Genomic DNA, 27,438 nt, shown 5'->3' on the forward strand with positions numbered 1-27,438 from the left:
GTAGCATCTGACTATTCCAGGTGCACACAACACTCAGTCAGAGCCTTCCTCCAACATCTTCCCTCCCTGCTTGCTCCTAGGATATGTAATATATCAGATCAAGGCTGTCCCTTTTCTTTCTTCTGTACAGTGTCATCATTGGGTCAATAGTGTACCATATATCAAATACCACACCTTCTTTGTTTCGCGTTACTGTCCCTGTTTGAATATTGACAAGGCACCATTCCATTGATGGGACAATTTCTATTTTTGCACGAGTGTTCTGTGGCTAATGATGTGACAGACATACGGCATTCAGTTATATCAGAAATGGCTACATAATGTTCTCTATAACTCAATATCCCTGATTTAGTTACATTTGCATAAGACCCTTCTTTCAGATAAGGTCCCTGTCACAAAGTTAAGGATTTAGCAGACATCTTGCAGGATTTCTTTCTTTTTTTCTTTCTTTCTTTCTTTCTTTCTTTCTTTCTTTCTTTTTTTTTTTCCAACCTCAGACAGGTGGACCTGACACAACAAACTTGCTTCAAAATCTTGAATAAATGATAAAATTATACGTATAAACAAGAATTATTTTTAAGTAATTTATTGTATCTTATTGGCAGTAAATATTTTACTTGTGTACCTATTTTATATACTTATATACCTGAGGTAGCATAAACATTTCTCAGACTGAAAGGACCTGTGATGAAGAAAATTTAAGAAGCCTTGTTATAGTGTAGTGGGGCGTGCCTGCTGGATTATTATTCATTGTGTCCTGCTGACTCTGTGCCATAGAAGTCAACTGATTGGACTGTCTACTGAGCTGAGGCTTTGTGATGGAGAATGTAAGGCCAGAAATACTTACTGCATGAACTTTCACAGATCAAGTTTGCCGATGCCTCTACAACTGGAGACTGGCATCCTTGCAGAAGGGATTAAGAGGAGTTTTATCACAGTGCTTTATTTCCTGAAGATGTGATACCTAGTGTCTAGGTTTCACCTGAGGCCCTTTCAGCTCTCTACTCGAAGGCAGGAATCTTCTGATGACTAAATGCAGGGTCCAGAGCCCCTGGGCCCTGTGCTTTCATCAGTTCCATTTGAGGGAGCCAGACCTCTCAAACCCAGCCTAAGCACGTAGTCTCAGCATCCAGTTAGGAATCAGAAAGTAGGTGCATTCCTCCTTATGAGTTGGTATCCTTTATAAACATTGTTTGGTTTTTGGTGATCATTTCCTCTTGCCAGCTAGATGGATTTCTTGTATCAAAACACCAAATCACCCCCTGGGGAAAAATATCCAAACATCCTTTATGGGGGAAAAAAGCACAAAGCAAATGAGAAGTAGAAACCTATTGTAGTGTCAGGGGAAGCCTGCTATCTGCCATGCTTATGACTTCTCCTCTTTAAACTATTTTTTTTTTAACTTTTTCATTGCCCCAGACCTGTATCAAATATTCCATATTAATATTTGTCCTTGGGTCTTCACAGTGGTTGGGTACCTGAAAGTAAATTCTGGTCAAGGCTACTGAGAGAAGGAGAATAAGAAGGGCAGAGCAGAGGCCCTTGATTGTTCTGCTGGTGTGGCCTCCTCTCAGGAGAGCGAGTCAACCAGAAAGCATGTGGACATCACAGGTCCTTGATGCAACTGATGCTCTCCCTGTGATGTCGTCTGCCCAGGTCAAATGTATGGCTCATCCTCAGGATGGCCTTACAGGCCGTCACAACCCCTTAGCTCTGCAGATGATGTTTTGTCCATTCATGGAGGTCGAGTGGAAGGTACCCAATCTGAAATGTGAGCATTTCTTCCATATCTTATCTCTAAACTGTGAAATGCAGTGTAGCACTAGTGCGTTTAAGGGGATGTTTGAAGCACACATTTTTTTTTTTTTATTTTAACTCAAAGCCAGATTCAATTGGACAATCCTGGTGATGTTCACCACTGTTGTATAACTGTCTCCTATCTTGGCCTTCTGACCTGGTTTATCACATCTGGCCTGGGTAGAAAATAGTAATGTAGGCACCGAGGAGCTCAGCTGGTAGGTGCTTGCCTGGCGTGCATAAAGGCTCAGTGCCTCACAAACGGAGGATGGCTGGACAGGGGTACAGTGCCAGCTCCCAGAAAATAGAAGCGGAGAATCAGAAGCTCAAGGTCATAGCCACAAAGAGAGTTCAAGGTCAAACTGGGCTAATTGAGACCCTGTTTTAGGTAAAGAAAGACAGGCAGGCAGGCAGGAAGGAAGGAAGGAAGGAAGGAAGGAAGGAATTTAAATGTAGAAGAGGTCTCATGGGAAGGGTAATCAGGCATGCATGGGTGAGCATGAGAAATTTTGCCACAAGAAGGCAGCATTGACCCTCCAGAGAGCCAAAACAGCTCTGTCTGCCTTTGGGCCTCAGACCCCCACCAGCCTCTGGCAAAGACCTACACTTTGAAGAACAAACAAAGCCAGAGCTTAGCCATGAAAATAGAAGTGTGGCTGGCCAGGGCCAGGTTCAGTTGACTCTGATGAAGAAAGAGCCCAACCTAAACCAAAGTAGTTGCTTACAGCCCAAGCTAAGATGTGGTACTCAGCAAGGACTTTCCACTTTGGCTGACATTGAAACTATCTGGGAACATTTACAGCATTGCTAGACCAGTAAAATCCAAACCTCTGAGGTTGAGGCCTGGAGTGTTTCATGTTTCTCTTTAATGTCCCTCAGGTGATCTTAACGATTTCTTATGATTATATATTGTGGGGAGAATTAAGGTCACACTGGAGGCATCACGCTGGTTCATGCAGGTTACAATTTAGTTGCAGCGGGAAGGCAGATGTCAGTGCCAGGGTCAGGGTACCATTTCTAGGGCTTTAGTAGCACATTTCTTAAATCTTGCCCCAGACTGCAGCCACAACTGCAGAGGATCCCCCAAGGGAGCTAGACACCTAGGGAAAGAACGATAGAAGAAAGTTTTCACTTTATACTGAGCCAGCCTTGATGTATATCCCACCCCGCTCCCTCCACACACACCCTCCCCCTTCCCAGGGCAGATCTCTAGTTACCTGGGCTCAGGTAGGGCTGACTCCTTTCCTGGACAAGCCTAAACTTGAGCCTTACTGTTATTGTCTGCAGGACAGAAGATCTAAAGGGAAGAGTGTGTGTGTACACACACACACACACACACACACACACACACACACACGCGCGCGCGCGCGCACACATGCACACATACATACACACATGTACACAGACATGCACACACACACACATATATACCATGTGAGTTTGTCCCAGTGGCTGGAGCATGAGTTTGTGGCCATCCTTGGTTGCGTAGTGAGAAAAAAACTGAACAAACAACAATAAGCCCTGAGGTCCTACTCTGCTTTTTAAACTGACTACATAAGGATCAGCCTGTCTATTCCCTCTCCCCCTCCTTCCCTTTCCTCCTCTCTCCCCTCTCTCCATTTTCCCCTCTCCCACTTCCCTCTGCCCTTTGTCCCCCACCTCTATGTCTGAGTTTGAGGGGTAGTTCAGTAATAAAACACTCACCTAGTATGTACAAGGCCCTGGGTTATGTCCCCCACCTTCACCCCACAACCCCAAGTGATAGTATTTTGCTTTGTTTTGTTTTGTCGAGACAGGGTTTCTCTGTGTAGCCTTGGCTGTCCTGGACCCCCTTTGTAGACCAGGCTGGGCTCGAACTCACAGAGATCCACCTGCCTCTTTGATACTGTAGATGCTACTATTCAGCAGTTTTTTAAAATGGGTTGTAATGGCTGGATTTTACTTATTTTTAATTGATTCATCAAGAAGGTCTTATTTAGGCATATACTGTGTTCGGCTTGGTTCCAGGCATGAGAGCTAAGTCAAATGAGATAGACAGGCAGGCATACTCTTTCTGGAACACGCATCTTATTGACTGGGACAGACATTGAACAAATTAGGAGATGAGTTCTGTGAAGGTGGATGTTATTTCTCAGTCTGCCAGAGATTACAGAGAGGGTAAGAGCTGCTGGGGACGTGGTTCTGTGAAAAAAAGCACTTCTTGCCAAAACTGACAACCTGAATTTGGTCCCCAGACCCCACATGATGGTAGAAGAGAACTGACTCCCACAACTTTGTCTTGATCTCTACACACATGCCATGGTACTAGTGCGTGAGTGCACACACACACACACACACACCATAGTACTGGTATGCGAGTGCACAGACACACACACACACACACACACACAACCACACACCAAACAAATAAATAAAATTTTTTTTATAAATTGGGGCAAATGGGGCTGGAAAAATTGCTCAGCAGTCAAGAGCATTTCTTGTTCTTGCAGAGGACCTGGGTTGAGGCCCCAGCACACACCTGGTGGCTTAGAACCCTCCAGAGCTCCAGGCCCAAGGAATCCAATGTCTTCTTCTGACCCCCAGGAGTAACAGGCACTCCCATGGTACTGGTACATAAATGCAGGCAAACGGTCATACACATAAATATATCCTTAAAAACATAAGAGGGGGATATTTTCTCCGCACTAGCCCCAAGGATAGTATCCATCTTAGGAATGGGAAATGATATTTTTGTACTTGCTTTTTATTTCTGTGGCTATTAAAAATGTTGAACATTTCCACTACATTTTCCCCTATATATTTTCTATGCCAATTTCTATTTTCTTTGTAAATCATATTGTTATGACAATTCTTTATTAAACTCTTAACAATTTGACATACTTGCCAGGTATTTTCCTTAGTTAACACATGCCTTTGAGTTATTATGATTCATTGGCACTATAAAATGTAGTTTAAAGTTTTCCATACTATGCCAGCACTCTGGGAGGCAGAAGCACGCAGATCTCTGTGAGTTCAAAGCCAGCCTGGTCTACAAAGTGAGTCCAGGACAGCCAAGGCTGCACAGAGAAACCTTGTCTCAAAAAACCAAAAAGAAAGAAAGAAAAGAAAAAAGTTTTTTTTCCATAATAAACATCACCAAATTTGTATTTTGTGGATTTTTTTATATGGCCTTTAAAACAGTCTTTTCTCATCCTAAAATCATATACTCATAGCATTTTCTTGTGTTTTGACTTTTTATATGGCCTGAGCCTATCTAAGACATAATTTTGGTGCTTGTGAAATGTTCTTTTGCACAGTGGAGTTTAGAAATGACAGAAGAAAATCCATCTCCTATTAAAGTCCAGTGGGCACAACTTCACTGTGTGACCATTCTGATGTTAATAGTTTAAGGCCTAGGAATCAGTCTGGGTCCTCTGGAAAACTCAGTGGGGTCATCCCAGATGCCTATGAACAAAGCATCAAGCCACTGTTTTCTTTATGCAATGAGGGGCTCACTATGTGGCCCAGAGAGGCCTCCAATGTGCCGGTCACAGACCTGTTTCTCCAGTGCTGGGAGCACAGCGAGTAAGTACTGGACCCAGCTCCAGTCCAGTTAAAACTTATTAACCAGAAAAGATGTTGACCCATGATAAGAACAAACTGCCAGCATAGGTCTGAGACTATAACGGTTGTTAATGGCATGAGAGGCAATTTCTTTCATTTAAAATCCCCTCGGGGAACCCAAAGGTGACCGAAAGGGGCAAAAACTGACAACAATGTATTGTCTGCACGAGTTTTAGCTCCTGCTTGGAATTATATCACTTAAAATGCAGAAAGTGAATTTGGAGGGAGGGCAGTTTGTCCCTGCTAAAGCTTTAAATGCTCATATCTATTGACTTAGTGTTTGAAATGCAGTGTGTGGATAGCAGCACAAAAGAGCTTCTGAGATGTTCACAGAGGAAAGTCCAGCGAATCAATGCTTGTTCATCATAACAAGTGAAATGCGGAGAGGTCCTAAATAACGAACCGGCAGCCAGCTGGTGGGCTCAGCTAAGGTCCGTGTGAGCTGCCATGTCAGAGTTCACAGAACAAGGTGGCCCCTACGCGGTGACAGAGCCTGTCACCTGACTACTGCGACGACCGCATGCTGTGGAAAGCAAATCTTCAATGCTGTTTGTAAAGGACCCTCCAACTGTATAGCATGCTGGGACACTCATTTTTCTAGTGGAAATCACAGAAAACTAATAGGACTTATTGCTTAAAGAAACAGATGACTGGGGATGGTGTGATGGGAGGAGAAGCAACAGTTGCCTTATTTTTGTTGTTAAGAGTTGTATAAATTTTTTTTATTGTGTCAATGTTATTTATATTTTCCAGTGCTAACAGTACTTTACTGGGTAGGGATATTCTGAGTGATTGTAAATTATACTTTTCTATATTAAAAATATTTCTAACTCATAAAGGTTAATCAGATAATCAGCATCTAAGAAACAAACAGAAGCATACTTGGGCAAGGTCAGAAAAGGCACTAATCCTCTGCTTTAGGGTTAAGACAAACTGTAGAAAAGGCACCGATGTCTCTGGATTCATGCTAACTTCCGGGTGCTTGCATTTCTTGGTTTGGATGTATAGGGTTTCTCTCTATTTTTTTTTTTTTTTTAAACTCTATTTTCTTTCAGCTCTTACTGTGACAACTCTCTCTAGGTGTGCCCTAACACCTCAGCTATCCCATGGTCTGCAGCGCTGAGATTAGATGGGAGCATGGCAGCACAGCTCTGAGATTGAATGGAAGCAGAGCAGCGCAGCTCTGAGATTGGATGGAGGCAGAGCAGCGCAGCACTGTGATTGGATGGAGGCAGGGCAGCGCAGCACTGTGATTGGATGGAGGCAGAGCAGCGCAGCACTGTGATTGGATGGAGGCAGGGCAGTGCAGTTTATTGTGAGGTCCTTGTTTGTCCAGATGATTCCTAACCTCTGGCTTTTCCTCTCACCTTGCTATCCTCCTGAGATAGACAGCCAGCGTGGTGGAACACTCTGTCCTTTCTTCCAGACATCTAATTTTAGGGAGTCATATTCTGATATTCTATGGCCCCAGAGTCCCCTTCATTCTTAGTGAGCCCGTGACCCTGTTTGGAGAAATGCTTAAATGGAATAGAAATATTTTACATTGGCTCTATTTATTAGGCCCCGGGATCCCTTAAAAAGTGCTGCAGTGTGCCTAGAGGAGGAAATGAGCATTTTGTAGCTCACCAGGTACTGCTAGTGATCCCAACACAGCTTTGACCTGTTTGCCTTTAATACTGAAAAGGGCTCACAATTTTATAAAAAGCCTCCTTTTTCAGGAGTGGGTGGATTTGGCATCAGAAGTGTGTGGCATCTTCCAAATCTCATTGGCCCAGGAAGGTGTTTGCAATCCACACATGGTGACACCAGGCAGCGTGTATTGTTATACGTGGAGTAGTGGTCGCTCTTGGGCAGTGTTATAGGGTCAAATTGTCTCCATTTCAAATACATTTGGTCACTGCTTGTCTCAGATGGCCCTGGGCGCTTTACACACCCGCCAAGTTTGGTTGTGTCCATTTATAAAATCAAGACAACTGAAGGCACATGTCTCAGGCTACCTTGACGACTCGGGGAGAAGCTGAAGGGCAGTCAGTCCTTGCAAAAACGCCCGGCTTTCCACATGTTCCCTCGCGGTTACTATGTTTGTCCCTTGGTATCCCAGGCTCTCCCTGAATACCAAAATGCACACATATTCAAATCCCTTATGTAAAAGGAGACAGCTTTTGCATAAGCCTACACACGTTCTCCCTAGGACACTTTAATTTTAATTTATTTAAATTTACTTCACTGTGTGTGTGTGTGTGTGTGTGTGTGTGTGTGTGAGAGAGAGAGAGAGAGAGAGAGAGAGAGAGAGAGAGAGAGAGAGAGAGAGAGAGAGAGAGAGAGAGAGAACCTATAAAACATATGAAGCTAAATTGGTATGACTTACATTTGGCTTGACATTAATGAATTACATATGTTAACTTTTCAGTATAATTAATCCCAGTATTTCACCTAACCTCTACATGGTGTTTCCCCAGGTCCCTTTCAATGGACTGTTTTAAAGTTTGAGCCAATTAGTATATATATTTTCCCTTTCAGAATCTTCTCTTGGCCTTATCATTTCTGTCACAAGGGGAAAAAAAAAAAAAGGCTTTCCCTTGTTTACCACAGACAGCAACTACTAGAGGTCAGAATTGGTTGCATAAAAGAAAAGTTATATAAATGGAAATGCCAGTCAAAGCTAAGCCACAGGAAATGGATAGAGCAGTAGAACTTTCCATGCTATGTGAGAATGGTCTAAGTTGAGTGGGTGCCTGGCGAGGCAGCAGCTTTGATTATAGGATATACAGACTTGTTCTTCTGGCTAAGCCCCCTCCTGTGTGTGTGTGTGTGTGTGTGTGTGTGTGTGTGTGTGTGTGTGTGGCATGTCTATGCGTGGACACATGTGTGCGTGTGTATGTGTGACTGTGCATTCCTGTGTGTATGTGTGTGTGTGTGCGTGTATGTGTCTGTGTGGAAAGGGGCAGTGGATAGGCTCAGCTGTTGTGTCTCAAGATGTGTCTACCTTCTTTTGGGGAGCATTGGGAAGTAGGGTCTCTCACTAGCCTAGAACTCACCAAGTAGGCTTGGCTATGCTGTCTAGCCTGTAAGCCCAAGGTATCTGCCTGGTTCTGCCTACCCAGTGTTGGAATTCTTTTAATGTACGGTCTAGGTGCCTGGAGATTGAATACACGTCCTTGTCCTTACAAGGCAATCCCCTCATTGACTGAGCTCTTTCTACAGCCCTGGCTAAGACTTTTGAAGGTTACTATTTAAGCAAATTCCAGTTTCTTTTCCTTATTTTTGTGGCATCCAATACACACACACACACACACACACACACACTTAATTTTCAAATACTGAGGTAGTTTTAATGAGAATGGCCCCCATAGGCTCCTGTGTTTGACTGCTTGGTCCCCAGCTAGTGGCACTGTTTGTGAAGGATTCGAAGGTGTGGCTTTGTTGGAGAAGTTATGCCACCAGGCATGGGCTCTCTCTGCCTGCTTCCTGCAGATCATGGTCCAAAGCTCTCAGCTGCTATGTCAGCACCATGCCTGTCTGCTTCCTGCCATGATGAGCATGGACTAAGCCTCTGACACTGTAAGCAAGCCTTCAGTTAACTGCTTTGTTTTATTAGAGCTGCCTTGGCCATGGTGTCTCTTCACAGGAATAGAACAGTAACTAAAACAATTGATTTGCTCATTTCAGGCCAAATGGGCATCACAGTGGCCTGGCAGACAGGAGTGATCTCTGTGCTCAGCTAACTATTTAGCGAGCCTGCATGTAGTAAAGATCTTGACTGCTGACCTTGGCATTCAAGCCATCACAGTGAGTTTTAATACCCAATGGCAGGGAGGTGAGGTAACTGATCTTGAATACTGATAGGTCTGCCAAGAAAGCTCAGCATGCACTGTTAACTGGGCAGGCAGTTGGACAAAGCTGAATGGGCACCTCCTTGATTATTTTGTGCTCTGTCACCTGCCCCAGAGAGCCCCATCCTCCATCTCTGTCCTCAGATACATAAATAGCATCAACTCTGCTGGAGCATTAAACAGGTAATTATAATGCAGCCATGCCTGGAATGGCATTCTGATCCCTTAATAGACAAAGTTCCTCCACTCCCCACTTGCATGTTGATTTTCCATAATTTAATTTTCAAGTGACATTTTATGTCTCAGAGAAACCTATATGAAACCTGGGCACCCTGGTGATCCTGTTAGATCTCAAAAGTCAGAAAGAAAAACAGTCTAGTGGGCAAGGTAATTTCAGCTCCCTGGCTGCACTCTTTCAGGGGAAAAGCCACGGAGTATGGTTTTCATCACAACAGTTGCTTGAGGCTGTCTTCTCAGAACTTTCATACATCCCAGCTCCTTCATTTCATATGTGTTCACTTGACGTGCTGGGTGGGTTTGAACCTAGGATGCCACGCATGCCAGCCAAGCATTCTACCCCGGCACCACATCCCTAAGCCCACCTCCTCCTTATGCTTAAACACCAAACTATCTTCCAGCCCTTTCTGTTTTCCCATGCCTCCCCTCCTACGTGGCATCCCTTCCACCCCCACTGCCTTCCCAAAGGGGAGCTATTTAAAACCGTTCCTTGCAGTTTTCAGTACTGTGCCTCTTCCTCTGTTCTGGGTTGCAGAAAGTCAGAGCTACTGGCTCTGTGAGGGGAGAGGAGAGCAACCATTCCCTTTACCCCACCATGGACTTTCTTGAGCAGTCAGAGAAAGAAGAGACATTACATTTACCATTTATATTGTTTGTCTTGCCATTTTTATTTCTGCCATTTCTATCTTTCTTCTCTTATGTAAATTTTGAAATCTCTGGGTACAGTATCTTGGGTAGGTCTTCTGGCTTCTTCCCACTGCTAGGCCCTGGATGCTGGGTGTTAACCCAAGTCAGGTTGGGTGGGCTTCATGAAAGGAAACAATGTATCTGCTCCTTGCAACTCTCCCAACCCAGCCCCGCCCCATCCCCACCCCTGTCCTCGCAGAGCTCAGCTTAGCCAACCCTTGGATCAATCCATAGGCTGCCTCTATGGCTTCATGGATATTTGAAGCAATGCTGTTGAAGGGTTTTTGTTCAGTGAAGTAGTGACTGACATCCCCAAGCCTCCAGCTATCCCCTCGTACCTCCCAGTGCCCAGACAGCGTCACATGCAGCAGAAATGGAAAGGGACGCCATAAGTTACCCCCAAAGAAGAGAGAGGCATTCCTAACTCCCTCCACTACTTCCCCTTCCACCATACTCACCAGCACCTTTGAGCAGTGTGTGCTGCATGCTAACAAGTGCCCCTCGCTGTACAGAGTTTGCAGTGTTTATGACGTTGCAATACTTCAAGAAAATATCTGCTAGGAAAGCATATGATTTACAGAGAGGCAGTGGACGTGGCTTGGGAGGCCTCCCAGATAGTGAGGGCACCGGGAAACCTTCCTAATGGATTGAGTTCACTTCATGCCGATATCTCTTGGGGGACACGGACCCTCCCAGTGGTTTCTAACACTGTCCATTAGGCTTTCCCCTGCAGTTACTGCTCCTGCATTCTCTGATTCTTTCTCAGATTAGCTTTGTCAACCCTCTTCTCATACGCGTAGCAATAGTGATCCATATGGATCGATACCTCCATCATTATGACATTCGGTTCTACTGACTAATGGCTAATGTGTATTCAATAATATATTTGTTGCCATTGATCACAAGTGTGAATTCATAATGCATCTGAGTGAGAGATGTGGCTAAGTGGGAACGCATGCAGAGGAGAGCAAAGAGGCCAGCCGTTCATTTACAGCTAGTCAGCAGCTGTCTCTTTCATGTGTTCACCAATCAGTGTCCTTAGCCTTAGAGCTACCAGCCGGTGTCCCTGCCCTATAGGAGCCCATGGTTCAGTAGAGGGTATAGATATCTAAGTAGGTAAACTTGTGAAATATCTTAAGTGCTAATGTGGAAAGACCCGCGCCCTTAGAGGTGGAGTGATGGCAAGTTGAAAGCCAGCCTGAGTTATATGAAAAGACCTTGTCCATGAAGAAGAGCTCCACCGCCTATGGAGGAGGAAGAGTAAGGGGGTGTGGTGAGGTCTCAGGGGGAGCAGACAAGGCATCTGTACTGACAGCACACTTTGGGTTGTGACATACGAGTCCCTCAAAATAGCTCAAGCAACAGATAGATGTGGCTTAAATGGACATTCCAGGATTAATAGTTTAGGAACCCCAAGGATGCCTGTGGCTTTATTGCCTGAGCAGACCTACGACCCAGCAGTGTTTTGGGGTCCTATTCTCTGCTTTTTGTCTGGCTTCTCTCTATGCTGACCTCATTTTCTCCAGTATCTATGCATGACTTCCAAGTGACTTGGGAAAAGAGCCACTCAGACAAGTGTCATCTCAGGACTCTGGAGGGAAGAAGGGGTTCATTCTCTTTTCTTGATGCTCAGCGTCTGCCCTTGGGAACATCTTCTCCACTCTTGGGTCACTTTGCCACCCCTCACATCAATCACCATGGCAACAAGATAAAGGTGGTGTGATTGGATTGGGCTAACTCATGTGGAAGTGTGTGTGTTGGGGGGCAGGACGAGCAGGAGTATGTGACGGACCATGGCTAGTGCCCCAGGCTGCCGTGTTAGCTGCACCCCTCAGAGGAAGGACGACCAGGAAGATAAACCTAACGACAGGCAGTCAGAATAGCCTCGTGCATAGTTAAGCTGGGCTGTCAAAGATGAATAGGTTTTGTGGAAGGAAGCAGTCAGAGGCTTCTATTATTGCTAGAGAAAGAAATAGGAGCAAACCCAGGAAGTCATGTGCCAGCTCAGCGGGTCAGAAAACCGCAGCGAGTTGTTGAGGTCGAGGACTATGCACTGAGGGTTACTCCTTATGGCAAAACTCTGGGACAGAGGACAGCCTTTAAGGCCGTGCTGGCGAATCTGGTCTTTGCGGTATAGCAGCAGAGACAGGCCAGGTTTTAGGCAAAGGCTAGGGGTGTATTATCATAGTGGAATATTGCTGTGGCCTTAGGTGGAGACCTGCCTGTAATCCCAGCACTCAGGAGGCCGAGGTAGGAGAATGATGAGTTCAAGGCCACCCTGGGCCACACGGTGAGACCTTGTCTCAAAAAGAGGGTTAGTGGGGACCAATAAGGACATCACTGCAGTAATCCAGATGACGTATAAGTTTTTAAGCTTCTGGGTCTGCTGAAGGTCCTAATGTGGAATGTCTATATTTGTGGCATTAAGAAAAGTATACAGAAAACAGGAGCAGGACCAACAGGACATCTTTCAAGAAAGTGAGAGTATAGGATGACTTGGGGCGGGGGAGTAATGTCGCTTGCTGGGATGAATACAGGGGGCCCGGTGTGAAAAGAGGATGAGGGAGATGCCAGATGCATATTTCCAGGGTAACAGAACACTGGACTTGCCATCCATAGCTGTTGCAGGATGCTCAGTATGGGGATGTGGAGTTCAGAGGAATGACAGGACTGTGGAATATGGGGTTGACAAGACTCAAGAGTTTGTGGTTTTGCATTTGGTTTGGGGAAGAAGAAATGTGGATACAATGGCCAGTCAAGTGAGAAACAGAGATGAGTCATCGGAAGTCTGAGTGAGCAGGTGTCAGGAGCTAAGTGTGCTCTGCTAATGGTGTCCTGCCCAAGCTCCTTGTGACTTCACAGAGGCGGATAGCACGCTGTGATGGCAGATCTTGTCAGTTTATGGGGAATAAGTCTCCTGTGCAGGGAGTGGTTTGTCAACATGAGGGCATCTTGGAAGTGAGAATTTTCCATACAAATAAAGCCACAGGATAGGAAAGCATAGATAAGTTTTGGAAAGGACTAGACACATAGAACACATGTTGAATCATGGGGACACATAGTATACTGTATCTTGTTCTGGCTTTAAGTGCAGGAAGTCTGCAAGTCTTGATAGCCAATAATAATGAGTGGTAAGGTCTAATAAATTTTTAGAACTTCCAGGGCCTGGATTGGGGTCCTTGGCATATTATGGAGTGCCTCCGAGATGCTGGGAGATGGGCTCTTTTTTAGTGAGCCCTGCTTTCCCTACCTACTATTAGAAATGTGATACTTTGGGGAAACACTCTGTAGCATTCTGTAGCATCAGTTATGTACTATTTATTGGAGCCCTTTGGAAAATGGTTCCTTAAACACCCACAGGTCTGATTTTGCTAGGTAATCCTGTCCCTGCTTAGCTATTGCCTTCTAGTGGCTCAAGATTATGCATTGATATTTCTTATGGTTTATATATTAAATGTATTAAATTGATCTGAACAGCAGTGATATGATCACATCCCCAGAAACGTGGTGCTACATAAAATCAAAGCTTTCATTAAGGACAAGCATGGCAGCCAGACACAAGCATCACTGTGTCCCTCAGGGTGTGGCTGCTGTGTTGTGAAATGTGGGTATGTTCTGCCCAGCAGGTTTCTCCCTACATCTATGAGGCAAAGAGAGTGACCCACTGCTGGTCCCGTCTCAATAAAACACCCCTGTATACTTCAGCAACAAAGCATTGGCAAGTCTGCTGTGGGAAGGGCAGGCCTCTCTGTTCTTAGGAGTCACATTCCTATGCTATTTGTTGTTTGCACCGGAAAAGTATTGGAAAAAAATGTGAAGTTTGCATTTCAATGCAACGTTTATGGTAGAAACGCATCCCTTTCAAACAGGTTTCTAGGCATTTCCTAGAAATTAATGTGTGGCAAAGCAAATAGTAGCAGCCAGTGGAGAATGAATGCTTGCCGCATGCCAAGCATTGTTCCGGCCTTTCTGTATGTATCGGCTCACTTGTAAGACACATTTCAGCCGTGTGATTTGGGCAGTCTCCATCCAGGAGACCCAGGGAGCTTAACCCTCACTTAATAGGCAATAGTAACTGGTAGGGCTGGCACTTGGACCCAGACAGGTCCTAGGTGTTTTATTTACCCTAACCTCAGCAAGCCCCACCCACACAAACTGCTTTAGCACAAGGCTTACTTAATAAGCAAGGGCCAGCCCTCCCATTTGCATTATTTAGTGTGTCCAGTTTGGTGCTTTATTCTTCCAAGTTTAAAATTGTAGTCCATTATATCTGCATGTGAGCTGGATGAAAAGAATTCTGCCCTAGAATCCCAACCCCCCCACCCCCCACCCCATTTCATCCTATCTGCAGTTTGTAACAACAACTGAGACATTTTTATTTGTCTTCGGATTAGCCTTGTACAACCGGGACAACGCAGTGTGTATGTATGTGTGTGTGTGTGTGTGTGTGTGTGTGTATGTATGTGTGTGTGTGTGTGTGTGTGTCCCCGTGTCCGTGTCCTTTCCTTCTGAATCAAATTGTTCCTCATGGAGCCCACCGCAGACATATTCAGAGAAGGCTGCTGCCTGCAATCCACGCAGCGAAGGTGGAGCAGGTGACGCTGTGTGTGCCCAGCCTCTCTGGAAGTGTCTGCACAGATGTGTACCGTCTCCACTCCCCGCTCCCTGCCTTCAGATTCCTGAAGCCAACACCCACCCACTCTGACAGCCTCTCTCTCTCTCTCTCTTTCTCTCTCTCTCTCCCTCTCTCTTCATTTTTCAAGGAAAAAAGAAAGAGGCAGACGGAAATAGAAGGAAAGAGAAGACAACTTGACGAACAGGTACTGCTGCTCCAGCATTCCAAGGTAAGCTGCCTGCCGATCCCAGGAGCCTGTGCGTTCTTAGCGGCAGACCACGCATCTCAGTCTGCCTGCCCTGGAGGTGCAGCGCTGCTGCCGAACCAGCCTTTTCCACACAACCAGGAGAGAGTCTCTTGCCTTTCCTTGTAATTTTTCTCAGATCCAGGCTTCCTTAACAGCATTCTGATTTCCACAAGCATGAGATCACACTGCTCCTGTGCAACATGGTAGATACATATTTAGAAACTGGAAGCAGATACTCCATTCCACATGGTCTCGAGTTGTTTCTCTTGTGTGTTTTGCTTTGGGGGCTCTAAAAGCTGTACTTCACATAATGGACTTTTTGAAAACGGAAAAAGAATCTTTCTTGTTAAGGGGCTGTGGGGGAGGGAGATGATACACTGTGATCTAATAAAAGAACGATACTGCATGTTTCAGATTGTTCGTCTATTTTACTTTGATTTTACAATATTGGAAGTGTTCTGTTATAACAAGTGATTGGTCAAACATGGCTTTCAAATTATTTGACTTGGTTCAGTGTCTGTTGTACCTTATGAAGAAAGAAAGGCGGGGTGGGGGTGGTGTATGTGATTTTTTTTCCCCCTTTAAAACATAATGCACTTAAGCATTATGGATTGCACTAGAGGAGACAGCTCTGTCACTGTCACAAATGTCCCTCCAGTGGCTGAAGGTTGCTTTCTGCATGTTTGGATAATAATGTGGCCATGTTCAAGGACCAGCCTGGAGTTTTTTGCTTGCCTGTTTGACTGTTCCTGGGCTTTTTAAAAAAGCTGAGCTCAAGTTGCTGTGACCTTGTGTGCGCAGACTCGCTTTTCTCAGAGGGCTGTTTGGGAGGGGGCTGCTGATAGGGAGCTGCTGTGCTTGCATTATCAGGGCTCTTTGAAACAGAGTGGTCCTCACTCCTGCGTCTCATTCTCTGGAAAACCAGGTTGTGCTAAATGAATCCTCACAATGAGAACCATCAGCAAGCTGGCTCATGGTTTCAAAGATCAGCCTGACCTATATCTGTCTGTGCAGCATGCTTGTGAGTTCACCATGAACTTTAACCAGAGACATGTGTTCGGGAGGAAGAAAGGCAGCCTGGTGCCAATTGTCCATTTCTGTCTATGTCTCACTCCATCTCCAGACCTGTCTTTGTACCAGCCTGTGCTGTATTCAAATGCTGTCACTGTCTCCTGACATTTCCAAGGGAAGATTGGGGCTAAAATTAAGATTATCTCTACAGAGGTGGGTCTTACAAATGCTAAAGGATTGCACAAGGCCGATCTGGAGAGAGCAGCGGGGTCTCTGGCCCATAGTGAAGGCAATTTACCCCCTGTGGAAGAGAGACATAGACTAAGAACTCAGTTAATTATGGGCTAAAAGGAGAACTTTCTGATAAGAGTGGATGCTTTGGCAGACAGCCTCTTCCCCACCCCCACCCCCAGCCTCAGCACAGCACTCTGCATTTGTGCTTCTTAAATTCAAAGTCAGAGACTGAACTTCAGAGACCATGTTCCTTTTGTTCCTGTCATTATTCTGAGTGTCAGATAAGATGGCAAGGATTTAATCACTGCTGCTGCCCAGCATAGTCACACACTATTCTGTTCATAGTCTATCTATCCATTCCTTGTCTTCCCATCCATGCATCCTCCATCCATCATCCATCCATCTACCCTCCATCCATTCATCCATCTATTCATCTTCCATCCATCCATCCACCCAGTTTCTTTTAAGAAATAGAAAAATTGACTTCATTTTATGTGGAGGAACACTGTGTTTCCGTAAAGGACTTGGCAATGTGAGCATCAAGCATTTTCTGAGACTGGCTATCAAAGGTACATGGAACACTTGCATCGTGGTAACCTTGCAAATAGGGGGTGGGAAGGGCAGGAGGTGATGGCTAGTTTAGTAAGCAGAGTGCAATGCATTCTCTTTTCCTCTCTTGGGGGAAGGCGTGCGTGGGCAGAATTAAGGATGGAGCGCTAGCCTTGAAAACTAAAAAGGAAAGACCCAAAGCTCCAAAGGTACCATCCAGAGGAGTACCCCGTTTCTAAACACTGGGGAAGTGGGAATATTCATAAGACAAGAAGAGGCCTTAGTGTTCCCCCATGAAGCAGCTGTGATTGTATCTCTGTTCTGAGCCAAGCCTTCCTAAATTAGCTGTCTGGTTTCCATAGAAGGAAGAGGGTGCCTGACTCGGGGATAAGATCACGTCAGTCACCAGAAGGAAGCAAGTTCCACTTTAAATGAACTGACTGTTGACTCAGCTGAGTAGTGAACCATCTCTCCTACCATCAGTCGGCTTTCAGCTTGGTGGTCACCCTTTAGGCAGAGGAAAAGGCACTTAGGTTGAATTCCTTCCTGTGTGAGCATCTCAGAGGAGAGCTGCTAGCTTCCTCCCACATGACAGGAGCCTCCACGCCTTCCTGTCCACTGAGCCATGCTGGCCGTTTCTTTTTAGGCACCTAGCATGTGCCAGGGATTTTAAGTATAAACTGCCAATAACCATCACAAAATAGATGCTCCCTCTCATGGTCTGAGGCAAACTCAAGATGGTAAGCAATTGCCCAGGGTCATGCAGTCGGCTAAGTTGGGGAGCCTATGTTGAACCCTAGGGCTGTCTGTTTCCATGGACAAGGCTCTTCCCAGGACACCATTCTCTTTGAATGGGTGGTCCCACTTAGGTGATTTGTCTAGATGGGGGCCAATTTCCATAGCCACTGTCTCTCTGCTCTCAGTATCTTTTCATGGGCAACAGAAGATTTAGACCATGTGGAGTTATGTCAAAGTGATTATTGTAGTTTCTTTAAAGAAGAAAATATTAGAAAAAAATGTCAGTAATTTATCTCATTTATTTCACCGACTTACAAAATCCCAGACACTCTGAGAGAAAAATAAATACTCGCTGTGCAAAGACAAACAGGAAAGCATTAAAGCTGGGTTTCATATCTACTAAGATATGATTTTGATACTGTTTGTATGCCTCTCCTATCTGTATTCACGTATCAAAAGGCCTATGGAGGCTCATTGTCATGCACTGAGATGTGAAGTATTTAGGCAGAACTGTTGGTCTCCTGTCAAAACAACTAAGTAGAAAGCAAAGCAGTGGTTCTGGCACTTGTATGTTTGCTTGCTCATTGCGATGTTTAGGAGTACACAGTAGCACCGTGGCTTTGCTTGGCAACTGTGAGGAAAGTCTTTATTGAAACAAATGCTCAGTGAATGAAATGCTAAGACCCTACCTGCTACACCCCTGTGACTGACAGGAAACCTTGACATGCTGTGTCTTGGGAGATGTTCATCTTTATTTAATAACTAATGTTTTTATGTAAGAATTTCTCGGAAACACTCAGAAATAGGGCCAGTAAGCAATCTGATAGCTATATTAGTTCTGCTTGTTATAAAACGAAGAGTTGTATCATCATTTCAAAAACAAAGAATAAGAACATTGTCAAAAAAAAAAAAAAAAAAAAAAAAAAAGCCACCGGGACTGAGTACCCCTCACCCAGATGTTTCCTCACAGCGTTATGTGTGTTATAGAACCCTGACATATTTCTACAGATTAAGATTATAATCCATGTCACAGCCTCTTCAGCCCCTGGGTGAAGTTAATTTATATTGACATCTGTATCCAAATATCTCCTTTTTCTTTTCTTTTCTTTTTCTTTTTCTTTTCTTTTCTTTCTTTCTTTCTTTCTTTTTTTTAAATTTTTTTATTTTTATATGTGGGCTTTTTTGAATTCTCAAGCCAAAATTTTAATATTTATGAGACCTTATCTGACAGTATGTTACTTATTTTTAAATTATACTTGGGAAGATTTTCATCTCAAATGCTTGCCCATAAGCTTGTCCATATACTTCAGTAGCTTTATTTCATCTAGAATTTATTTTCCTGTAAGGTGTAAGGTGAGAATAAAGCTCCATGGTTTTGCTCATAGCGAGCCATCAGCCTGATTTATTAATTCTTCCTCTCCCTCGTTGATTTAAATGTCATCTTTATCACACATATATTTCACCCTTACACCCTGGTCCACACCTTGTGGGTCTTTTCATTCCATTTATCTGCTCACTCCTGAGCTGGTCCCATTCTTGTCTAATCCGTATAGTTGTTAATATACTGTAATATTTTATGAAGCAAGAGCCGACATTATTATTCTTTTGAAAAATGGTTTTTGGTTTTTAATCTATAGAAACAATGATTTATTTTTATTGTTTATATAGTATGACTTGTGATCGTGTGAATTAAAAACAAATAAATCAGCTGATATATTGCACCAGCACAGACTGAACTTAATATTCCTCTTTGCCCTTTGGCTGAATGGCCAGAGATTTGTCTATTTTATTGGTCTGTTTAAAGTCCTGGGGCAGAATATGTGCTCCACGTGTATTGCAACATGCGTTCCTTTGGGACTGCCACAATAATGAAGTGTTTATCAGCACAGTCGGGCTCAAATTCTTAATAGCACATCTTCAGTATGCACTTGCCTTTGAGCCATCTATTCACAGGCGGGCAAATCTAACTAGAGTTTTCTCCTAGCACAAGCTGTAAAAGTTGTTTCAAAGATGCCAGCCTTCCCATTAGGAACATCAGAAAGGAAGACACACACACACACACACACACACACACACACACACACAAAGAGAGAGAGGGGGGGAGAGAGAGAGAGAGAGAGGAGAGCAAACACTAAACTGTGACTGAGAAAAATATTTATTGTCAACCCACTAAACTCATTTGCCAAATAGTCCTAAGGCATCCTGATACCGTAAAAGATATAATGGTATAGTTTACTGTTTTGAAACTTCTTGGTTATTTGTACGCATAAGATTCCAATGTTAAAATTTTAAACATTCTGGGCCAGCACGGTGGTTCAGTGGTGATGGTACCTGCTACCAAGCTTTTCCTGTCGTGTCTCTGTACCTATAACCAGAATTTGAGTGAAGGGCAAAACTCCATCTCTTCTATTAGAAGTCTCACTTGTGAACTAAATTATGTAGCAAAACCCCAGACCAAAGCCAGATCCTAGTAGGCATAAGGAGGAAAGCACAGGACCGGGGGTTAGGAGAAGGGTGGGGATGGGGAAAGGAGGAGAGAGAGCGAATGAAAACGCACTGGGAAGATGGCTCAGTGGTAAAAGTGTTTTTTGTGCAAGCATGAGACCTGGGTTGGGATCCCCCAAAACCCACATAAATGCCAGGTGGGCATGATGACCTGTCTGCAATCCCAGCCTTGAAAGGCCAAGAGGGGATCCCCAGAGAAGGCTGTCTGGCAAGGCTAGCCATACTGGGTTTGAATGACTACTTCCTGTCTCTGAGGGGAAGGTGGAAAGAGCAATTAGACATGATTCTTGACATCCGTCTCAGGTCTCAACATGGATATAAATGCCTGCATGCATGTCCACATACATATAAACACATGCATACATACATGCATGCCACAAGTACATGCAAAAATAACTATTAACTGTTGCCTCACCCTAAATCTTAAGCTACTTTCTTTTAGAAAGTTATCCAGAGTGCAACCATCCTCCACAAATGCAGCTTCTCCAGCAATGGGTTCCACACTGGCGTCACGCTACCCTCATCCTTGAGGACCCCACAGTCACGGTGGTGAACCATGTGTCCGTCCCTGAGGTTAGCAGAGGAAGCTGTGGGTGATCATGACAACCAACTGCTGAAAGAATGAATGACTGAAAAGCAGAACACACACACGTTTAGTTAGTCAATGATAAGTTTAGTCAGATTACAGATGAGCAGGTGATTTGGAGTGAAGGATAAGTTCATGAAACCACAAGAATAACGCACAGGAGAATAGTCGTGTAGTCTGACGACAAGGAAGCTTTATCTAAAGCCAACGTCAATGCCAGACCTACAAAGTGAAAATATTTGCTAAATATGACTTTGTACAAATGACAAATGCCTGATCGGGAGAAAGAGACAAAGACAGAGAGAGACAGACAGAGAGACAGGAGAGACAGGGAGAGATGCTTTGCTCATGCTCACCTGACTCTCACTCTCCACCCAGCTCCAGATTCTTCTTGCTGTGTACCTAGATCACCTTAAAAAAATTGCTTCCTGTCAGCAACCTTAGCTGTAGAGGAGGAAGATCTGGGCAGATCATCCCGAAGTCTTCCGTTGCTTTGTTAGCCTACGGTTAGGTATTTGCTAACGTGCAATGTGTGTGTGCTCTGCTTTTCAGTCATTTATTCTTTCAACAGTTGCTTGTCATGATCACCCACAGCTTCCTCTGCTAACCTCAGGGATGGACACATGGTACACCACCGTGACTGTGGGGTCCTCAAGGATGAGGGTAGCATGACGCCAGTGTGGAACCCATCGCTGGAGAAGCTGGAGAGCAGTTATGTGGTGTGAGGGAGAAGTGCAGTTGCCTAATGAGTTGTCATTTTATTGGATGCTTTTAGGTGGTCAGGACAGAGTGCAGAGCCTCACACGTACTAAGCCCATGCCTTGCCATGGTCTGTGCTGTCAGTCTCCCCTGAGTGACTCTTAAGCTGAGCAATCTTAAGCTGAGGTAGGATGTTCCAGCATCCTTTCTGTTGCCGACAAACCACCCTTACCCAAAGCAGCATAGGATTTATTTTGATTACACTTGCAGGGCGTAGCCCAACACTGAGAAGTCAGAGCAGGAACTCAAGCATGACTTTGTAGAAATCTTGGAGGAAAGCTGCTTGCTGGCTTGTTCTCAGGCTCACCAATGGCTGTCCTTCGTATACAGCCCAGGACTACCTGCCCATGAAATAGGATCACCCTATGGGCTGGGTCATCCTACATTAATTAACGTCAAGGCAGTCCCCTATATACGTGTCCACAGGCCAGCCTGATCTGGAAAATTCCTCAAGTGAGAACCCCTTCTTAGGTGATGCCTAGACTATATCGAGCTGAGAGTTCAAGGTAACGAAGAGAGGCAGGGCATCCCTTCTCCAGGCCTTTTAGCTACACAGTGATCATTTATATGTGGGCAAGTTCAGGTCTTCAAGTTTTATTAGAAAACTACAGGCTAAGTACCGCGAGTTTGCCTTTGTGTTGTTGTATTATATTTTATCGTATTTATATAGTGTTCTGCCCGCACATGCACACCACTGTCTGCGGAGGTCAGACGAGGCAGTCAGATCTCCTGGAGGTTGAGTCGCAGATGGCGGTGAGCCACCCTGTGGGTGCTGAAAATTGAACCTGTGTCCCCTAGAACAGCAATCAGTGCTTTTTTCCTGCTGAGCTCTTTCTCCAGCCTCCAAGTTTGCCTCTTAGCATACTGTGAGAATAATCAAAGAGATCTCTACAATGGTTTATATGAAACTATTTACTAATCTCTCAACCCAGTCATCATAGCCCGTGTTTCCCGCTCTCCTCCTGCTTTCTCCTACTAGAAAGAACCGGTCCTGTGCTCTGAACCCTCACGGTGCTTCAGCCCAGGGACCACGATCCACTCACGAGTGCTCTCTGGCCCTCGACCATGATGCACAAGACTAGTCTCTGTAGACATCCATCAGCTGACACTTGCCATGTACGGGCCACAAAGTGTGAGCTTCTCTCTTGCCTCTATTTTATTTTAGGGAGTCCAAACATGCTCGTGCCATGTGTTGCTTTTATCTCATTCCACAAAGCAGTAACTAGTTTTTCCCAACCATTGAACATGTTATATCCCATCCTGCAGTATATTCATACACATGTGGGACATGTGATCTGTAAGGTTAGAGACACTGCTGGGATTTATGTGTGTTTTTTTAAGGGATGGCATGACACTGTACTTTTAAAAACAATATTTCAATACGGACCGGACAGTACATGGTCTTAGAGAATTTTCTAGCGGGATTATAGTTGCGTAGAAAAATGTCCTTGCCTTTTTGGAGACTCATATTCACATACCAATGTGTAAGATGTCATGGTGTTTGAGATTCAATTTGAAGTGCTTTGGTGGCAGAGCTAGGTAGATGGCTCAGTGGTTAAGAACACATACAGACCTTATAGAGGAACCTGAGTTTGGTCCTCAGCACCATATCCAGCAGCTCACACCTTCCCGTAACTCCAGATCCAGGGATCCAACACCCTCTCTGGAATCTTAGGGCACATGTATTTACAGATGCAGTATATTTATATATGGGTATTTACATGCACAAACTCACACACACGCACCAACACACACATGCAGAATTTAAAAACCAAAAATTTTAAGAATGTTTTGGAGTGAGGCATGACAGCATACTCCTTTAAACTCAACACTTGGCAAGCAGAGGCAGGTGGATCTCTAAGTTTGAAGCCAGTCTGGTCTCCAGAGCAAGTTTCAGGACAGCCAAGGCTACATACACACACACAAAAAACCTTGGCTTTGGTAGTTTGGAATTATGGCAAAATATATGATTATTAAATCTAGGTATAGTTTCATTATAATTATTAAGTGGAGATATTATGATTACTGTTTTTTATTTTTTTTTAAAACAGTGGTTAATGGCAGGAAACATAGACACTAACAACAACTCTCATAAGGTCATACTGTCCCATGTCACCACATCAGTAAGGTTGGTGCCTTACTTCTTGCAGTTCTCTGATGGAATGTCACGTCATCAATGAAACTCTTTAGACCCATCTCATAAATATAGCAACACTTTCTTTACTCCTCTCCTTAATGAGTTCCTGCAATCATTGGGGGGAGGGGAGAGGAGGGGCTCATCTATATGTGCGTGCATGTGTGTGAGCCTACATATGTAACCACATGTATGCATGTTTTGGGAAGTACACACGTATGTGTGTATGTGTGCAGAAACTATGTCTTGTTCTCTCCTTGCTGTAATAGAAAGTGTGTAAGGCAGGAATTGGTTTTGGGGTTGATTTTGGCAGCCAGAATTAGTGCTGGGTATGTGGTAGGGTCTCAGTAAATACACAACCAAATTTAAAAACAAAAGAAGGTGAAGAAAAATAAAATAGTCCATAAATCCTGATTGCTTGGCCAGGCTGAAGTAGACAGCTGTGTCTGGGAGGAGGAAAAAAAAAGGCAGTGGTCAGGCCTGAACTGTTGAGGGGCAGATCTGATGTGGCAGCCCTGCTGGTCCAGACATGGACTGAAAGATGTCATCTGTTGTCTTCTCTCCTTCCCACAGTCCAAAGTGCTTCGGGAAAAATGGCTGCTGCAGGGTGTGCCGGCAGGAACAGCAGAGGAGGAGGAAGCCAGGCGCCGGCAGTCTGAGGAAGATGAGTTTACAGTCAAGCAGCTCGAAGAAAACATTCAGAGGTAGGTGATTCCCAGCCTGCAGTAACCACCTCTCTCTTCTAGGGGGCGCCCTCTCCATGCTGCCACCTTTCCCTGGGGCTGTAGAATTGCCTTCCTTATGAAGATACTGGTGTTGCCTAACTTTTCCATGTGAATTGGAGTTATTCTGCATAGTACTAAGGCTGTTTGGTCTATAATACAGAACAGAGATGTCTTCCCTGGCCAATGAAGTATTATAAGCGGTTTACCTTCCTCAAATGCCCTCTTTTGAGTTCTTCCATCAGCTTTTGCATTTTTTCTTTGTGGGTCCAGCTGTTGTGGCCACTATGAAGGGTTTCTGCATAGATTTTTCCATGTGCGGTCAGTTGAGACAGGAGGACTGTGGCCAAGGCTCTTGCAATTGAGATGAAGAGAGCATAGGAAAGATCGAGCTCTAAGCCTGAGCTCCGTAGATCAACTTTATGTGGCCTCCTTGCAACAATCAGCAAGCACATTGCTCCCCTGACTGCCCGCAACCAGGTTCTGACTACTTCAATATAGAGGACAGGCAGCCTGCCTATGGCCAGGACACTGGTCAGGTCCACTGGAGATCAAAAATACAGGTTTCTCCTTAGCAACTCTAGGCAACCCAGGTCTCAGGACACCCTAGACAGAAGTAGGAGTTGAAGGTGGAAGGTACTGTGTGTACAGACCTCAGAACCAAGTTTCTCCCGTCCCATCAAATTCTGCCTAAAAGACCTTCCCTCTGGCTCTCCATCTCCTCCTGAGGCTGAAGCAAAGGCTTGGCAGGTGCACCAGGAGGCAAGAGAAACTCCAGTTCAAGGCCAGCTTAGGACACAGTCAGATCCTGTCTCCAAAAAATTAGCCAAGTAACTAAGTGGCAGGTTTCTCTAGAGCAGTGAGTGGTTCTCGACCTGTGGGTCACAACCCTTTTAGGTGTTCATGACCCTTTCACAGGGGTCATGTATTTAGATATCCTGCATCACGGATATTTGCATTATGATTCATAATAATAGCAAAAGTGAAGTTAGGAAGTAACTATAAAAATAATTTTATAGTTGAGGATCACCATAACATGAGTAACTGTATTAAAGGGGCACAGCATTAGGAAGGTTGAGAATCACTGGCCTAGAGGAACAGAACTGATAGAATAAATATGTATTCATGGGAGATTTATTAGGTTGGCTTACGTGACAAGGTAGACCAACAATGGCTGGTTCCCATGGGAAATACCATGAATCCGGTAGCTACTCAGTTCACGGTCTCTATCTGGCACTGTAGGACTGAGGGATTCTGGGAGGAATTATGGCTTTAGTCTACATTTGGAAGCCCAGAGAAGATGGTGCTACTATCAGTTAAGGGATGCATTGTTTTTAAAACAAAATCCCAAAGTTCAACTTTATCAATAAAGACTCAGGAGCCAGATGCTGGGGTGAAAGCTCAGAGAGGCAGAGAAGGAACCCAACTGACCTTCCTATTCCACAGACATCTCAGAAGGGAAAAAGCCCTTTCTTCTTCTCTATGTTGCCTTCAACACAATGTCACTCCTACCTCTGTTTTCTAATGTTCACTTCCTGTCAACTAGTTGCTTGTGACACCTCTTGACCTGGGTACAGAAATCTCTTGGATTAAAATGTTGTGCTCAGATCACTAGATCCCCAAAGACCACCAGGAGTCCGAAACCATATGCAAAAGAAAGGAGCCTTTATTCAAACTTGAGCTTGAGGGCCCTCAAACCTCACCGACGAAGTGCATCAGTAGTGAGAGCCCCGAACTGTCCTTAGGCAGGGTTTTTATTGTATTTACAGCAAGGAACAGGAGTTTCCAGTTTGGTAGCTATAAGACTGGTTGACATCTAGCAAGGTTGGGTTGACACCAGGGGACTGGTTGAGCCTGACCTCGAAATGCTTAATCAATCTATCTATAACATCTGGGGATGTTAGGTACTTTCCTGCTGTCCCCAGTTGGCTCAGGCCTACGATGATTCTTTTTCTGAAACAGTTTGTGGTTTGTCCAACAACAGAGGTGAACTCAGGGACAGGCTCAAGGTGGTACCTGCTGACAAAATGGAGTCACATTAGCTAGGGCTCTTCAAAGGGTGTATGCTAGGGCGGAGCCACACCACAACTAGAAACAGGTTTTCCCAGCACACAATCTTGGGGTTTGCGGTGCGATCAAATATCCTGCAACAATAGCAGCAATGGGATAGATGAACTAGTCAGCAAGAGCGAAGACAGACACAAAGCAAAGCACGGCTTCTTCAGTGTCCTTTGTTTAGGCTGCCACCAAAAGGCACCGCCTATATTTAGCGTGAATCCTCCCACTACAAGCACCTTGGTCAAGAAAACCCCCTCACAGGAGTGGCCAGCCGCTTGCCTTAGACTCCAGATCCAGCCAAGCAGACAGATACTGTTAGCCATCACACAAACGAAGCAGAGTAGACCAGCTGAGCCACTATGTGCTGTTGATGCTTAGAGCTAGTGAAGACCGGAGGCAGCCCAGAGACTCCAGCTGTGCCACGAAACGGATGGCCAAGCTGTTTGAAACTCCAAGGCTGAGCCTACGCTCCTGGTTTGCCCAGTCCCCGAGGTCCCTACAGACCACCCAGAACGGCTTGGCTAACTGTTCCTTATGGGAGACCCGCTCAAGGAGTTTGAGGGGAATGTATGTATATGTATGCACACACACACACACAAATACATATGTGCATGTGCACATATTCATGCGTATGTACACCTTTGGGAGCACAAAGGGTAAAAGCTACACGGTTAGCAGCCGTTGTTACACCATATATATACAAGAAAGGAGTAAATTCTATGATCTTTTCTGTTTGTCTAGTGGGCTTGAGCAGGAATGGTTGTTCTTATGGTCCAGGAGTTGATAAGCCACTGGCAGGCTGCAATGGGACCCTGGAGAGGCTCATCTGGAATGAAAGCTTAGTTCGGGCAAAGTCGACCATTGGAGTGTTCTGTAAGAGTTTGGGGCTCAATGGGCATGGTCAGCCACAGAAAGAATAGAGTAGATCTTCCCACCTTTGACTCCAGAGAATGAAGAGCTCATAGACAGGTGTGCGGGACCTTCTTGGAGCCCTTTGAAGAGTGACAGGGCCAAGTCCGAGGAGAGAAACCATAGTTGGCTGTAGGTGTGGGCCTGAGTCAGGAGATGCTTTGCGTGCTCCTGTCATGGTCTTGCCAGGCACTGGCCTCATGGGCCCTGGGTG

At 44.8% G+C, this 27,438-nt stretch overlaps 1 protein-coding gene across 5 annotated transcripts in view; it reads left to right on the top strand.

Annotated features, from left to right (window-relative positions):
- The window catches only part of Palm2akap2 (PALM2 and AKAP2 fusion), a 321,160-nt gene that overhangs the window by 56,865 nt on the left and 236,857 nt on the right, over positions 1-27,438 (top strand). For all 5 annotated transcript variants that reach the window (XM_051162363.1, XM_051162384.1, XM_051162377.1 and 2 more), the window contains exons 2-3: positions 14,921-15,001; positions 24,109-24,239. In XM_051162363.1, coding sequence (XP_051018320.1) covers positions 14,921-15,001; positions 24,109-24,239 — 212 coding nt within the window. The remainder of the gene's footprint in view (positions 1-14,920; positions 15,002-24,108; positions 24,240-27,438) is intronic.

Source organism: Acomys russatus, chromosome 2, assembly GCF_903995435.1.
Source record: "Acomys russatus chromosome 2, mAcoRus1.1, whole genome shotgun sequence".
Classification (NCBI taxonomy): Eukaryota; Metazoa; Chordata; class Mammalia; order Rodentia; family Muridae; genus Acomys; species Acomys russatus.